The sequence below is a fragment of the Chlamydotis macqueenii genome, chromosome 6 (genome assembly GCF_036417535.1).
Source record: "Chlamydotis macqueenii isolate bChlMac1 chromosome 6, bChlMac1.mat, whole genome shotgun sequence".
Taxonomy (NCBI): Eukaryota; Metazoa; Chordata; class Aves; order Otidiformes; family Otididae; genus Chlamydotis; species Chlamydotis macqueenii.
Window position 1 is genome coordinate 44,422,343 of NC_141561.1, and position 16,146 is coordinate 44,438,488.

General features: G+C 56.7%; 1 protein-coding gene across 1 annotated transcript in view; it reads left to right on the forward strand.

Annotated features, from left to right (window-relative positions):
• Positions 1–15,429, forward strand: part of LOC147600354 (axonemal central pair apparatus protein HYDIN-like) — a 39,455-nt gene extending 24,026 nt beyond the window's left edge. Inside the window, exons 24-43 of the mRNA XM_086751244.1 lie at positions 56–239; positions 697–838; positions 2,101–2,251; positions 3,014–3,427; positions 3,560–3,787; positions 4,270–4,482; positions 4,755–4,957; positions 5,135–5,317; positions 5,564–5,683; positions 6,056–6,215; positions 6,321–6,497; positions 6,625–6,819; positions 7,747–7,854; positions 8,193–8,597; positions 13,159–13,224; positions 13,693–13,767; positions 13,850–14,146; positions 14,229–14,424; positions 14,525–15,173; positions 15,285–15,429. Of these exons, the coding sequence (XP_086607370.1) occupies positions 56–239; positions 697–838; positions 2,101–2,251; positions 3,014–3,427; positions 3,560–3,787; positions 4,270–4,482; positions 4,755–4,957; positions 5,135–5,317; positions 5,564–5,683; positions 6,056–6,215; positions 6,321–6,497; positions 6,625–6,819; positions 7,747–7,854; positions 8,193–8,597; positions 13,159–13,224; positions 13,693–13,767; positions 13,850–14,146; positions 14,229–14,424; positions 14,525–15,173; positions 15,285–15,429 (4,311 nt within the window). The remainder of the gene's footprint in view (positions 1–55; positions 240–696; positions 839–2,100; positions 2,252–3,013; positions 3,428–3,559; positions 3,788–4,269; positions 4,483–4,754; positions 4,958–5,134; positions 5,318–5,563; positions 5,684–6,055; positions 6,216–6,320; positions 6,498–6,624; positions 6,820–7,746; positions 7,855–8,192; positions 8,598–13,158; positions 13,225–13,692; positions 13,768–13,849; positions 14,147–14,228; positions 14,425–14,524; positions 15,174–15,284) is intronic.
• The last annotated feature ends 717 nt before the right edge of the window (positions 15,430–16,146 follow it).

The window sequence follows — 16,146 nt, forward strand, 5'->3', positions numbered from 1 at the left end:
AGAGCCCAACGCGTGCCATCGCTGACTTTCTCTTCCTTTGCCACTTGATTCACAGCTGAGCGACTGCTTCCAGGGAGTGGTGTTTGATGGCCTGGAGACCTGCTTTGCATGCAGCACGGCATCTGCGCTCCTCTGCCTGCTCAAAGCTGTGGGAAATCGGCCTCACATCTATTTTGTGAACCTCTTCCGGGATTATGCTTCTTTGAAAGGCAGGGAGACAGCCGCGAAAGAGCAGGAAGGTAAGAATCTTCATCTCCGCGCCTTTCCAATCTTCTCTCAAGCCCTCAACCTTACCCGTGTGTATCTGTGTCACCAGCAGAGCTTGTAAGAAACGGTTTTATGAATCCTTCCGCCTTTTGCCTCAGTGTAGCAAGCACTCAGCTCACAGTTGCTTAAACACAGCAGAGCTGAGGCTGTAAGATTCCCCTTGGTCTCTGCCATTAAAGATTGGGCACAAGTGCAAGCTGTTGTGGCTCAGTAACTACCCACCCTCCAGCTGTCCACAGCGCTGGTGCACGTGAGCCAGGCAAGGTACAGGCGACAGTTTGGGGGATTCTCTGAACGCTGGAGCAGGGATATGAGCTCCCCAGGATGGCCTGGCAGGATGATAGGCTGGGTCGGGACAGAGCTGTGAATCCTTGCAGCTCCTCCAGAACTTGCAGTGGCTAATGGTTTCACCTCTGGTCTGTGCTGAAGAACGGGAGCGGGAAGAAGCTGCCAGGAGGGAGGAAGCACGTCTCTGGGAGATGGATGAGGACGAGTACGATGCCCTCATGGAGGAAGAGAAAACTCAATTTAATCAGAGGCTCCTACAAGCCCGGCGTGAGAGGAGGAGGAGGTCTGTAAGCCTTCCATGGACAACTCCCCAGGATAGTGTCCCTCAGGGCCTTCCCTGCTCCAGAGACCTTGGTTGAGCTAAGAGGGCTTTCAGAGCAAACGCCAAAAGTGTCTATTCCAAGCCGCACAAGGATGGCCAGTTCCACCTCCCTGGCTCCCGACAGGGGAGGGACTTTGCGCTGGGAGAGAAGAGAACATCTTCTCTCCGATTCAGCAGTGAGCCCTCTGGCGTAGACGCTGGCTGCAGGCAGCTGGGCTCTGTGCTTGCCTTGCCGCTGCACCCACAAGTGTCTCTGAGTTAATGCTGTGGATGGCCATCTTCTTCATCCCCCTTCCTCACCAAACCAGAGGGGCTGTGGTGTGGGCTGGTGTGAGGTGCAGCTGTGCTGCCTTGGTGTAGAGAGCAGTCCTGCTGTAGGTGAAGCCCGTGCAACGCTGATCTCCCAGGGTTTTCCTGACTGAGCGCCGCCAGCCATAGAAGCTGGTGTCTCTTCGGCTCCCCTTCGCCTGCAGCAGCAGGGGAGCCTGGGAGAAGCTGTGACCCAGCAAAGCAGCCCTGTCCAGGAGGATGCACAGGGGAAGTGTCAAACTGGGAGGGGGACCTGCTTCAAGTGAGCATGCGTTTCAGCTTTTCTGTCAGCACAGGCCCCAGTTTGTTGCTCTGGGAGGAGATGGCTAGGGCTGCTTCCAATCTTGATTTCCAGGAGAGACGGCACAAGTTTCCCGTGGTGACGGCTGGGTTCCAGCAGGAAGCGTGGTTGATGAGAGCCTGTTTTGCAGGAGGGGAGTTACCTTTGCTTTCTGACTGATGTGAGTGTCCTCAGTAAGGAGCAGGCTATGCCCAGGGAGAAGGGCTGGATAAGCCTCGTAGGTGTTGGCGCAGGGATAAGGAGGCGTTAGTGATTTGTGAGCTGGTTGAAACTGGGAGAGCAAGAGAGGGCTTCTGGCATCAGTGCGCAGAGATGGTGGATCCGTCCTTGGCAGTGTGCTGGAGGGGTCCAGGTGGACCTGATTGGAGAAGCAGCACAATTTAGACTTTAGGACAGCAAAGCCTAGATTTGGCTGGCCCTGGAGGACCCCTCTCACCTTGCCGCCCTTTGGATGTTCCCAGGCTCCCCAGGTTGAGGGAAGTCCATGGCGATGGCCTAAGAGTTCTGTCTGGCCTCAGGGTCAATGAATGGCGTGCAGGGCCAGCTGGGATTGCAGCGAGCCCACATTTCTGGTGGTGACTCACAGGGCTGTTTTCTGTTTGGCTTCCTGAAGGGCGATGGAGCAGCCTGACGAAAAGCACCGTCAGGAGCTGGAACCCCTGAAGGAGGAACAAGAGCTGGAGAATTCCAAGAGGAGTAGGAGCGAGCTTGGAAAAGACCAAGTTAACGCTTCAGGGAAGAAAATGCAGCCTGGAGTCAGACAGGTGGGTGGCTGTGTTTGTAGAGATGAGTAAAAGCCCTGGGGAGCTTCTTCCCACGGAGCTGTACCATTCCCCGAGAAGCCAGCAGCCACACGTGGCGCTGGGCCCAGGAATGGGCCTGAGTGAGTAACACGTGGGGTTGTGCTGGGAAACAAGAGCCGGTGTTTGCTCATGCTGCTGCTTCGCCAGGGATGTTTTCCCATGGGTTTGCTGGGGAGCTGCATTTGTGGGATCATGCTGCCTTTGAGTCTTGGCTTCACATAACTCCAGACATTCACTGTGAAGCCCTAGATAGTTTTAGTCCAGCATTTCTCCCCACTCTGCACATAACTTACACCTCTGGGCCATGATCCGTCTGGGATGGGGTGTCTTTTGCTACATGCCTGGCAGGAGATCCCGCCAGGCCTTAGGTATTCAACCAGACTTCCTCAAGGGTCAGCCAGGCACAGGGACGCTCAGCACACCAGAATGGAGCCCAGAGGACTGCACAGGAGTACGGAGGTGTTTTAATTTCCCGCTTTGGTTCGGAGAAGCTTTTCTACTTTTCATCTGGTGGGCAGGACTCCCCATCAGTCTGGCACTGGGGAGTTTGGTTTCAGTTGAGCTACCCTGGGTACCAGCTGTGTTCTGGATTGGGATTTGTGGAGCACCCAGCACAGGTCTCAGGCGAGGCTTGGGGTGCTGTTGCAAAGATCATCACTGCCCTGCAGCATCTGAGTTGGTGCTTTGAAATGCTCACTGCTTTTTCCTGCTCCTCCTGCCCAGAACACGAACGCATCCGCCAGCAACACCAGCATTTCCACCAGCAACCAGTTGGATGCCACCAAAGGGGTAGACAAGAGAGGATCTGTAAAGAAGCACTCAGGCGCTGTTGGGAGTGACAAGGAAGAGAAGAGAAAGCAGAGCAAGGTTTCCCTGATGGATGCCTGCCCAGCCGTGCGTGTGCAACACTCAGACGCAGAACAGGGGGCTCTGAGTGACAGCGAGAACTTGGCCCTGAGGTTTAAGATCTATGAGGCATCGCAGAAGTATGTGGCGCATATCTTGTCATTCTGGGACAGGGTTCAGGGTATCCTGCTGTCCCCTCTGAACCAAGCGGAGGTGCGGCACAAAGCAGAAGCCCGGCGCCAGCCTGCCTTGAGCCACGGGAGCCAGCAAAACAGAGGGAAAGAGCATCAGGTGACACTGGAAAAGGAGTGCAGGAAGAAAGAGCGCCTGGAGGAGTCTGTGAAGAAAGAGCGCATGGAGAAGGAGAGCACCAAGAAAGAGCGCCTGGAGAAAGAGGGTGTGAAGAAAGAGCGCCTGGAGAAGGATTGCTCCAAGAAAGAGCGCGTGGAGAAGAAGCGCACGAAGAAGGAGCGGCTAAAAAATCTGGAGGCTCTTGAGGACTCCGCGTTATCTGAGCTGGAAGGGGAAGGTGCAGAAGGGTCATGCAGAGGCCAGCGTGGCAGGGTGCCCTGCTTGACCATCGAAGCACTGGGCTCAGAAGATGTGACCAGGAAGATCCTGGAGAGCAGCAAGCTGCCAGTGGCAGAGCAGGTAAAGCCCTGTGAAGCTCAGGTGCTGAGCCTGCCATGCTCTGCCCTGGTGCATTGCGTCCCACGGACAAGGGCACAGAGCCTTGTCCAGGCCACTGTTCCACAATGGCTCCGGAGCAGCCCCGTGGCTGGAGAGGTTCTCACCATCCCTCAGACGGGTGCAAAGCGGGAGTGCTCTCTCTTCAAGCATCCTGTCCGTTCAGTTTCCCAGTGTGGAAATCATTCCAGATGGTTCCAGGGCAGGGCAGCTCATGGTCGGTGTTGCCTTCAGCTGAGTCACTCAGAGGAGAGATTTCTCTCTAGGTCTCAGCTGTAGGTCCTGGCACTGCTCTGGAGCCTGCCCACCCCACTGGGCGTAAAAAAGCACTGTACTCCCTATAAATAATAATTTTAAAAACCCCATTGCCAAAAGCTCAGTGCCTTTAAGGAAGTGGGAGGTTGAAGGTGACGGGAGTATAAAGAGAGTTTTCTCTTCTGCTTTAGATCTTGGATGAGCTGGGACTGGGTCCCTCTGGGCCTCCCATTCCCCCTCCTGCTTTGTACTCCGTGATCCGCTACCCAGAGAAGCGAACGGCCCCTGCAGCAGGAGAAGCCCTCCAGCACTTCCAGCTTGTTGTGCCAGAAGGTGCTGTTGCGGAAGGAGAACAGGCAGCGACTGTAAGTGTCGTGGATGCCCCCGCTGTGCCCGCAGTGAAGGTTTCAGGGCAGGGGCCAGGCTGCATGGGGGCACGGGGGGCAGGCGAGATGGAAAAGAATCACTGTGGAAGGGCGGTCAAATCATGACGGGGCCACGTGTCTGCAGGCATCCCTTCTGTCTGTCCAAAAGAGACAGCTGTGCTGTCTCTCTGCTGAGAAATAGGATGGTTCTTTATCATGAGAGAAAAGAGCCACAGCTTTCTTTCCAGGGTGGGATGTCTCCAGGCAGGTCTGACCTCTCTCTCTCTTCTCTCTCTCCCCTTGCTGTTAAGACCTCCAAGAAACAGGTCACTCCAACAAGGGGGCGGTCGAGGAAGGAGAAAGCTGTGGGTAGCCCGAAGACTCTGAGGAAGAAGCGCAGCTCCAGCCGGGGCAGCAGAGATCTCCAGAGGCCGGACACAGGAGCACCCACATGTCCTCCCAGGTTGGACCAAAGTGATGTGGACATGGTTCCATCCCCAGGGAGACCTGTCAGGCGAGCTGTGAGGCAGGAGGTGACCCCTCTGCTTCGCAGCCATCTCGCCAGACAAGGTCCCTCATCTCCAGCTCTGCAGGCACCCTCGGCCGGTGCCTCCATGGCATGGCAAGTCCACAACCCTCCGTTCCTCATTTGCTTCTTCCCAGTGTTTGAAATCTCCTTTTTAATTGCCAGGCTGAGCAGCTGTCGGTGGATAGTGCCTGCCCACGGTGAGGTGCAACTGAAGGTCCACTTCAGCTCCACGGAACTGGGCCAGTTTGAGCAGACGCTGTATTTTGAGATCCTGGGGACAAAGCGTCTGTACCAGCTGCCCTGCAGGGGCACCTGCCTGTATCCCGCCATCAGCCAGGACCCGCGGTAAGGCTGGCGCGTGGGAGCCCTCACGCATGGCTCCCCCTGAACTCAGAGCCAGGGCTGCCCCTTGTACCCCTGTGACCTTCTGGCTTGGGCACAGCGTGCTGCCTGAGCAGCCCAGCATCTTCCCGTGCTTGGAGCTGGGAACCAGTCCTGGTACCTCAGCCACCCAGAAGGGTTATGGCTTTCTGACCAGGTTTCCTACCTAGGAGCATCTCACAGCTCCTCATTCCCTGTTTCTCTCCCCAGGCTGGTGTTTCCCCACCAGAGGGAGAGCAAGGAGGATGAGGACATCATCTCCAAGAAGTATGTCATGGACACGGGTGTTTTCCACTTTGGACCGCTGCTGTGTGGGAAGCCAAGAGACGGGTACGTGCTCCCAGCCCTGAGTTAGCAGCTGATGCTCACACAGAAGGCGGAAGAAGCCATGTGCCTGGCATACTGTTATTTTTCCAGGTGCCTTTCCACTTAGATTTTGTAAAACGCTCTTTGAGTGCGTGACTGCATCGTCACACCTCTGGCATGGAGGCACCAAGTATAGGGGCAGACATCAAAGCAACGCAAGGATGAACCCATATTCCGTGCAATGTGCCCCAAAGTGATCCTTTTTCTTAGCCTGCTCGTGGGAACATGGTCTTCCAGTGCAGCCTGCCGCTGCTCGGACACGGTGCTTTCCTCAAGATGTGATCAAGGCTGTGGTCCTGGCATCTCCTCTGCAGCCTTTTCCCCTTTTGTGGACAGGTACAAGGAGCTGCGCTATCCCAGCAACTGCGAGAAGATAACCATCCTGAACGTCAGCCCCTTGGAAGCAGAGGTGCATTTCTCCTTTGAGCACGATCTCCAGGAGAGCACGTTCCTTTTAGAGCCTCCCAGCATGAGGCTGCAACCGAACGAGAAGCAGGTAGGAGACGGGCAGGTAGGACAGGCAGCGGTGGCAGTGCCCAGGAGCTGTTTCTCTTGCTGACTGAATGCTCTTGTGTGTTTGTTCTTGCGGGGACGGGGCTAGGAGCTGAGCGTTTGGGCGTACCCCACTTCAGCCGGCCTGGTGGAAGACAAGCTCATCTGCTGCGTTCAGGGGAACCCAGAGCCGGTGGTCTTCCGCCTGTGCTGCCAGGGGGTGCAGGTGCAGCTGGGGGTCAGCCCCAAGGAGCTGTCGTTCAACACGCTGCTTCTGCCCAGGTCAGTCACCCCACAGCCCCTCGCCGGGGACGAGAGCTGTCAGCCAGGGCTGCTCCAAGTTCCATTCAACTGCAAGACTAACATGCCCATCAAGCAGCTGGTGCTGAGTGTCTCTTTTTGTCTGCAGGCAGGACAATGAGACCCTGGCCCTGCAAAACCACACACCGCTGCCCGTGGCCTGGCGGCTCATTGGGCTGGAAGACCTGGGCGAGGACTTCTCGGTGTCAGAAGACAGCGGCATCGTGGGTCCCCACACGGAGTTTGCTGTGCAGCTGCGTTTCAAGGCCACAAAGGCTCTCAGCATTCTGAAGACCATCCAGCTGGAGGTGAGGGGGACTGTGCCCTCCCTGGCAGAGCAGGGCAGAGTGATGAGCCCTGTGCTCTTAGGGATGGAGGCTGCTTGAAGGGTACCCTGCAAAGAGGGCAAAAGGATGAGCTTCCAGAGATTCTTTCCTTCCTGCACTGCTGGGGGGCCGTGCCCTTAGCAGCAAGGGGCTCTTGGGGACGAAGTGACTGCTCGGGTGCCCTGGTAGCTGAGCTCCATGGGGCAAGTATATTGGGAAGTCAGGAAGAGATGGGCCTGACAGGGACAGGGGTGCTACGACCCCAGCTTCTGCTGCCTCCAGCTGGGTTTGCCAGCACACGCGCTGCATCCCCGGGCATCCACGTCACCCCAGAAAACCAGCCGCTGCCTCTGCAGGGCTTACGGCTGGGTTATGAGGCTGCGCCCTGAGCCCGCGCTACAACCACCTTGCTGCTGTGCCAGGTTGAACGCTGTCCTTGGGTTGTCCAGACTTTGGCATGCTCGCTGCACCCGTCCTGGCCTCTGTCTGGGGCTCTTGACAGAGAGGGACAAACTCTCGCCCTGGGAGGCTGTTCCCCATGGTTTCGGGGATGCATTTCAGTGAGGACGCTGGGTGATTGAAGAGGAGAGGGTTGGTTGTCGATGCCCCCTGCTCTGGGACACCTCACGCTTGTGGTGGCTTTAAGATCCCTTTGCTTCCCAGGGTGCTTTAGCAGCCATGCGGCTGCTGGCGGAGAGAAGAGTTGGGCTGACAGGGTTTCTTACTGCGGCAGAACCCCGCTGGGTCAGCCCGGGAGATGAACAGGTTAGGAAAGCTTGTGTGCTCACAGCGCTTGTCACGCAGGGGAGGCCATGGGGGAAGCAGCCGGTAGAGACAAGGACTCAGATATTGTCTAGCAAAAGAATGGAGGAGAAGGGGCTAAGCAGTGCTTGTTTCTTGTCACCTCAGGTTTCAGATGCAGAAGACATCTTGGGGGTCGTTCAGACCGAAAACATCAAGATCTCTGCAGAGGCCTGCGAGCCTGCTCTGAGCACCAGCGTTTCTCAAGGTCAGGGGGTGCCCCCGAAACAAAGTAATGCGGGTGCATGGCAGTGCCTTTGCAGATGGGCAACCAAAGCACTTCTCCACTGCTGCCAGAGCTGGGCGCTGAGGTCCCCCAGCGTTTGGGTGCGGGGTTGTCCCTGCTGGGCACGTTTGGGCAGCAGCCCCTATGGCCATTCATCACGAGCACTCCCCAGGGCTGTGGTGTGAGGGGTGGGAGGGTACAGGTGGGTGATGGGCAAGGGAAAGGGACCCCAGCCAGCATGATGGCAGTGGACCAGCGGTTCCTTCCCGAGCTGCTGGCTCTGCTTTGGTGATCAGCCCCTCCACTGTCTCTTCTCTCTCCTCTGCAGAACAACTGGGCCAACTTCCAGTCAGCGAAAACCATCAGCATGGCCCGTGCCAGCCAGAGGAGGTCAGAGAAGAGCATGGAGGTGACCTCCAAGCCCCACCAAGTGTGCAGAGCCAGGGCCGGGCTGCAGCTCTCTATCCGGCTTGGTGGGGAGTCCAGCGTATCCCTCTTCGGCCTCATCCTCCTGCTCAAGGCACAGGGACCCCTCACCATCACAGCCGGCGGCACCACTACCTCCGTCCCCTTCAAAAACCTCTTCCCGCAGCCCCTGGCCTTTCCAGACCCAGTGGAGCACCTGGCCTTCACCATCAGGGGCCCTGAGAGCTGGCGTGCCAGGAAGACCGCCTCCATCACCATCTCCTTGGAGGGCGGCCTGTACGCTGACGAGGCCCCTTTCACCAGCAAGGTGCTGCTCTCCTGCCCGGGGAGGGGCAGGCATCTCCTGGGTCTACCACCTCAGGGGCCTCCCCCCTCCCCAGTGACCTGTGCCCCCTTGGGAGGTCCCTGGACAAAGCTGCCCCTCACCCATAGTCTATTAAAAGAGTTCTCATTGGTGTCTATTCATCTTAATTTAAGCTGGATTCATCAAATTAGTGGTTGTAAAAGTAGAGTATGTTGCAGAGTTGCATTCTAATAGAGAAACAACTTGGGACTTAGCGGCCAGAGATTAATATTGCCCATGTAGAAAATCAGAGCAAAGAAAACCACACCTTGATTTCTGGCAGCTGAGCTGGGTGCGCTGGGATGCAGAATAACACCAAGTCCTTGACTCCCTGGCAGCAAGGGTTGACCGGTAGCGGAAGCCCCAGAGCCCTATTGCTTCCTGTGACCATCCCGAAAAACTGTCTTTTGAGATCTCGTTGATTTATGGTTGCTTTTCAGCATGTTAGTCCTTCATGGTGAAGCGGGGCCAATCCTGGGTGCCTTGCCTTACCGTTCTGGGTGGTATGAAATGGGTTTGTTTGTCAGCACTTGCCCCCTTTTCCCAGTTGAAAACACAGCCTCTCAACATCACTTGTAGCCTTTGCGTGTCGGTCTCTTCAGGGGTTTTTAGCACGTTACTGAGTGAAGACTGAGATCAAATTTCCTTGCCAAAGGCTGGTAATGGTTTTCCCATCTCATTTGTGCAACTATCCCCACGAATGCCGTGCTGATCTCCCGAGTTCCAGTTCTTTGTGCCCTTCAGGCACTGACAGAAGGATCAAACGGAGCCGTTTCTGCCAGCGCTGCGCTCAGCCCGCGGCTGTTCAGTGCTCACTCGTTAGGCAAGAGTTTGGATTGCCATCGAGCCCTCTCTTGTGACTCCTGATGGGAGCAGAGCTGGCTTCAGCTCTTAAGAATGAAATTTGCTAACAGAATGAGCCGGTGGCTGTAGACGCTTACACCCAGCAGGACCTTCAGGAGACATTCAAGCGCAGGAACCCTTTCCACCAGCCAGGAGAGGCCAACAGAACACGCAGCTGACGGGGTGTGCCAGCCGTTCCTTGCTAACAGTCCTTTAGAAAAGGCTTTGGGGCACAGCCACCCCAACAAGCAGTTCACCAGTTGTGTGCCGCCTTTCTTGTGCACACGGGTGTGTTCATGTTTGCGTGTGTGGAAATCCCCAGGACCGAACAGCTTTTGCTGTGCAGCTCATCCAAGTGCGCTTTTGTTTTGAAGGATATCTGTATTTTTCTGAGTAGATGAAGGGATGTTGTTTTGCCTGGCCATTGCATATTTTCATTTGGCCGGCAAATGAGTGCAGGTTTTACATGTTTCTGTTTCTGGGTTTCTGTACCAAACATGGAACAAACGTGTGAGGCAGAGGAGGGAGAAGTCTGGGGAGGTTTGAGAGTTCATTCTCCGGAGCCACGGCTCCCTCGTCTTGCCGTGAGGGTCCGTCCTTGGTGAGCGACAGCTACAGGGGCACGGGAACAGCCTGTTCAGCGGGAGTGGTGCTGGGTTCCCACCTTCTTGGACGGTCTTTACCGTTGCTGTTTCCTGGTTCAGAGAGAGACTTCAGTTGCAAACGTGGTCCAAGCCGCGCGTGGGAGGCCTGCACGCAGCTCCCTTGGCCTTGTCACCGTGTGTGACAGTCCAGGTCCCCTTGTGCGGTGGCTGTAAGCTCCTTGAACAGCAAGGGCTTTGTCTGGAGGATCTGCAGTTTCTCCTGGCCGTGACAGCCACTCTGGTAGGACAAGCCTGTCACACACTGGACTTTTATCTGCTAGCCTGTTATTAATCCTTACCCAAACGTTTTCATTCTCAGCGCTTGCCGTCACGGATTGGTATTCTTCAGAAGAAGCTGTGTGCCTTTTTCCTCAGGGTTGGCTCTGCTGCACTGACAAGGGTTCCAGCTGATGGGCTGTGGCTCGGCTTTCTGATCTATCTTGAGACTGCTTGCTAACGAATTTTGATTGCAATTATTCATGCCAAGTGTTTTTTTCATTGCCTTTCTGCTTTGGAAGCGAGCTCCAGATTCGGGAGCTGGGGGAAACCCTTCTGTGTCCTAGAGTGTGGTGGTTTAGCCCAAGTCACCACACAGCTTCTCACTCACCCTCCCCCTGCCCAGTGGGATGGGGGAGAGAAGCTGGGAAGAAAGGAAGACTTGTGGGTTGAGATAAAAACAGTTTACTGAAATACTAAAAACTACAAGGATAACAGAATATAAGGATATTAATATCTACAAAATATACAAAATGGACAGTGTAGGATTTCTCACCACCCGATGTCCGAATGACCAACACAGCCCGTCCCGAGCAGCGATCACGAAAGGACACCGAGCAGCAAGCAAAGGGGGAGAGCAAGCCAGCAAGGGAGAGGGAACGATGCCAGCAAGCAAGAGAGATGGAAAGAAGATGGATGCCAAGGGTGCATGCCAGAATGGAATGCCCGAATGGATGCCCCCTCCCATGGGCAACCCCCACTTCTATGCTGAGGATGACGTTCATGGCATGGAATACTCTCTTTGGCCAGCTTGGGCCAGTTATTCTGTCTGTCTTCTGCCCAGCTTCCCACATCTGCACGTTAACGAGACTTTAACGAGACTTGGCAAGCCAGACAGTGTCCGTCATCTCCTTCACAACAGCTCCTATCATCAGAGTGTTTTTGCCAACAGTCTTCACAGATGAAATCCAAAGCACACCAGCTACTGAGACGAAAATTAACTCCATCCCTGCTGAAACCAGGACACAGACGTAGGAGATGACGCAAGAAATACTGCTCAGATACCTGAATTTCCTTCCAGCTGGAAGGTCTTTGTTGGGGAAGTCTTTACACTGCAGGCGGTGTTCAGTGAAGCTGATTTTAGAGATGCTCTAGACTGTCCGCATTGGCTGTTGGTGCAAGGAGTTTGGAAGTCTCATTCAAAGGTCTTTGACATGAGGGCTGGGTTGGAAGGGCCTGTGAGAAGGACTGTCAGGTTGCTTTTGGTGGAAATAGCCTTGAATGTCGTTTTACTGAATGACAGGGAAATGGCAATGCTCAGAATTGTATTCAAACTCACAAACAGTTCTATGAAATGTTTGTGTTCCCAATATAACCGTACAAAAACAGCGCCTAAAACATCGGGAATGGCAGGTTAGAAAGGAAAGGGAAAATGTGGATGTCTGCGTTTTGCTGCTACAGACCTTAAAAACGGACTTCTTCAGTCCTTCCAGTCAACTTAGACACTGCCCGCTGGTGATGATAAACCTTATTTGAATTTGGATAGATCCTAAGATGCTAGCCTGCCTGCCCGTTTTTGAGTGTCCATAGTTGGTGTTGAAAGCCAAGCCAAACCACTGAGCACAAAGCAACTCAGCTCTCTCTCTGCCTGAGCAGGTATTGAGCAAATTCTCTCTTCCCGTGCTGTGCCACGTTCTGTTCTGGTTTTGTTTAGTGAGGGGGGACTACGCTGGCAGCTGCTCTAAGAAGCTTCTAGAAGTTTCCCCCTTGTCCAGTGGACTCGGCCGGGCCTAGGGCGGACCTGCTGCTGGCCAGGGCCTAGCCAATTGGTACCAGAATGTTCCGTGATAACGCCTCTGCGATAACGTATTTAAGAAGGGGAAAAAAAAAAAAAAAAAAAGAGAAGAGAAGATGTGAAGGAGCTGAGCGGGGGCAGGGAGGCGGAGGCACGAGCCCTGCACCCCTCACCCTCTGGCCTCCCGTCGGGCGGCGTCTGGGCCTGACTCGGCCCGGCCCGGCTGCAAGGAGCGGAGAGGAGATGAGATGGGAATGAGATGTGAAGAGACCCTGAGAGGCGTCTGCCTGCCTGTTGTGAAGGATTTCTGTGAGAGGAACGGCTGCAGGTCAAGGCACGGCCGGGGAGCTGCAGCTAGGGCATGAGACTGTTCCAGCCTGCTAAATAAACGCCTCAGGAGGTCAGGATGGGATTCAGACAGCAAGAAGAGAGTAGGGTCAGTCAGCTCTCCACATCTATATTCTGACGTATTTTATGGAAAACCGGTAAAGGTCAGGGAGATGAGGACAAGAAGGAACGCAGACACTCACCTGCCCAAAAAAGTAAAAACCAAGGACCGACAACTTCCTCTACTTGTTTGCATGAGGGTCCCAGTTTTAAGCAACCCTGTTACTCTGGCCAGGACAAACAATCCTTCAGGATACACATCCTTGTTAGGTTCAGAAATGTCTGCAGCACGAGGTTCTCAGAGGAGCCAGACAATTCATTCTCTGGGTCCAAGAGGGTCCAAGCACTTGCTCTACATTTTTAGGGCTTTCTCTGCACCAGAAGGTCTGTTCTGGGGGCAAGCTGCTTCAGGTCTCTACCAGAAGAGAGACAAGGACAACTCCCAGGTGCCTGAGCCCTTCTCTGGCAGCAGAGACAGGGAACTGCAGCAAGAGCGACTCCAGGGATGCCTGGATCAAGAAAGAATCGGCTGACGATGCCACAGAATTGGAGTTGCTTTGCAGAACAAGCAGAGTGTGGGCGCGCATTCAGATGCACAACTGCAAGAATTCCTCTTGTGATGCCGTACTTTGCGCCCCAGCCTCTCTGCTTGGATGGCACGGGCCAGCTGTCGCATTTTTGTGACAGCTCCCATCGTGTCCGCACAGTACCGGCACCAGTTCCACCACAGCTGTGAACAGCAGTTGCCCCACTGGGGCAGAGAGGGACAGGGTCACAAAACCTCAAAAGTGCCAAAACCAGCCCCATCCCCACTGCCAGGGCAGGAGGGAGCAGCACACAAAGGTGGGCATGGCCAGGCCACGGGTGCTGGCCCCATCCCTTCCCCTTGGACAGAAAATTCACCTCCCCGCAAAAATCACCCTTGGGGTGGGAAATGGTGGGGATGGGAGACTGTTGGAGTAGGAAACCGTGACAGGGCTGAGAAGTCATGGCTGGGTTGGGAATCCATTGTGGGGATGGGAAATGAGCACTGGGGACAGGAAATCATCAGCGGGACAGGAAATCCTTGAGCTGGGGAGTTGCTGTGGTAGGAAAAGTCAAACCCTGGCAAGGCTGGCTGAAGCAGGTGCTGGCGCAGTGTTCGCCATAGGGATGCAGGCTGGTTGTCCCCCAGAAACCTGACTCTGACCAGCTGCCATGGCAGGTACAGCAGCAGGCTCCAGCTCCTCCTGGGGCTCCTGCCCTCCAGGTAACCCCCTGTCGGACCCAGCTGCCAACAGCTCACCCCATCGCCCCGCTTTGCTTCCCCCACAGAGAAGCTCCCTCTCCAGCTGTCGATGCCGCCCAAGGTGCCCGGTGTAAGCTTCATGGTTCCGGGCGTGCCGCCGCCAGTCCCCGCCTGTGTGCTGCCCTCTGTTCCAGAGCTGCCGGGGTCCTGTAAGCCTGCCCAGGTCCACCCCGTCACCTACCAGGTGCCACAGGCCAGCGTCTGGCACGGGGTGCCAGGGCCCCTGGGGGCCGCGGGGAAGTTGCAGCAGCTCCCCGAAAGCTGGCAGCTCCCTCCCGTGGTGCAGCTCCCCTCCATGCCTGCTTCCTGTCCCCGTGCCCATGGCTGGGAACAGCAGGTGGTGAGGGGGACACTGGTGTCCCACCAGCCGACGGGGCTGGGGCTGTGGGCTGTGGTGCAGGGGGAGCCCCTCTACCCCATAGGCTCCTGCCCGCTGCATATCGCTGCCTGCCACGGGCCCCCGCCACCCTGCCGCCCGCACCCTGCCCGGCAGCACCCAGAAGCCATCACAGGCCTCCAGCGAGGACGGGGAGACCACCAAGAACAGTGTCCCTGCCGCCAGCCCACGCCAGCCTGTCCTCGCTCTGCCCACTGGCAGAACCACAGCAAAGCCCCAGGGTGAGCTTTGCGGGGTGACGGAGCCTGCAGGCGGGTGGCCAAGCCGAGGAAAGCTTGCATCGCCCCGCGGCTGGCTCGGCTGTGTTTGCTTTTCCTGCAGCACTGAGCACGCTGGAAGTTCCGGGCAAGCCTGCTCATGTGCCCGAGAAGGGGCCAGCCGCTCTCACCCAGCCCTTTCTGGAGCAGCCAGCGCACGCCACCAGCAACAACACGCTCAGCCGACCCCACGCTGCGCACCCGGAGGACACTGGCCCCAGTGTCCCCGACAGCCCCAGCTTGGCCGCTTTCCTCCACGAGCTCCCCGACCTCTCCCAGTACGGGGCGGAGGGCGGCTGCCATCAAGAAGGAGTGGTGATGGCAGGCCTGGGGGACAGCAAGGACACCATCCCTCATGTCCCCGACTTTACCGCCTTCCTCAAGGAGCTCCCCGACCTCTCCAAGTATGTGGCTGAGTGCAGCTGCCCACAGGAGCAAGTGGCACTGGCAGGGCTGGGGGACAGCCAGGGCACCGTCCCTCACGTCCTGCTTTTCCCCAACAGCCTCGCCAGCACTGCTTTCCTTCCTGAGCACCACAACTTCTCGGGGGACGTGGTGGTTGGTGACTGCCCCCAGGACCAAGCTGTTGAGACGCAGCGAGGGGACAGCCAGGACACCGCCTTGACTGCCAATGTCGCCAGCTTGACTGCCGAGGCCCTCGCTGAGCTCCTCGACCTCTCTGAGTACGTGGCGGAGGGCAGCTGCCTCAAGGAGTGAGTGGGGGCAGCGGGGCTGGGGAATGCTGAGGACGCTGTCCCCGATGTTGCCAGTGTCCCCCGCTTGACCACCTCCCTCAACAAGCTCCCCCACCTCTTGGAGTGCAGGGCAGAAGGCGGCTGCAACAAGGAGCAAGTGGTGGCGGCGATGCTGACTGCGGGATACAGGGCCAGGCGGGTGGGAGGTGCCTGCGAGCACCAGGGGGCGGACCTAGGGATCACAGGGTCAGGGGGCGGTCGGGTGTACGAGTAGCGGGGGGTATATAAGGCTTTGTGACGCAGCAGTAAATTGGCATTCAGAGCTAGACACCATGTGTCCGTCTCTTGTGTACCTGCGTAGGGAGTTGCGCAGACGGACAGGCGCCTAAGCTGTGCTGCCGATCGAGAGGTGACAATTGGTGACCCCGACGTGATAAGGCAGGCCTGCATTGGTGAGGGAGGCGCGCAGTAAGGCGTCTCTGTTTCAGCTGCTCGATATGGCTTTGATGGAGCAAGTGGTGAGTATGCTGAAAGGCGTGGGGCAGCAGGTGGAGAGCCCTGTGCATAAGAAGGACCTGGACCCGCTCTTCCGTTGGATGGTGCGGACAGGTATAGCGGCCGCTCCTTCTCACTGTGTGAGTAAGGGGGCCCTCGAACAAACAGCAGAGGAACTATTCCAGAGAGCCTGTGTTGGGAACAAAGAGGCTCTCTCCGGTCTTCTGCCGGCATTAGGCTCCCTCCGGGCCGTGCTGGAGAAAGCAAAAGACTGCAGGGGTGCGTGGCAGGCGGCATGTGCTTTGCTGCGGCCTGAGGCTTGGAACCGCCCAGGAATGTCCCTTCCCAACCCTCTAACAAAGGACCAGCAGGAGCCGTGCCCAAAGGGGTTAGTGGGTCCGGGCGCCAGGCACCGCTCCCCAGCACCCACTCGGTTGCAGGACGACCGAGCGAGAAGGCGGGCAATGGACAAGGGTGCGGGGAGGGACAGGGTGGG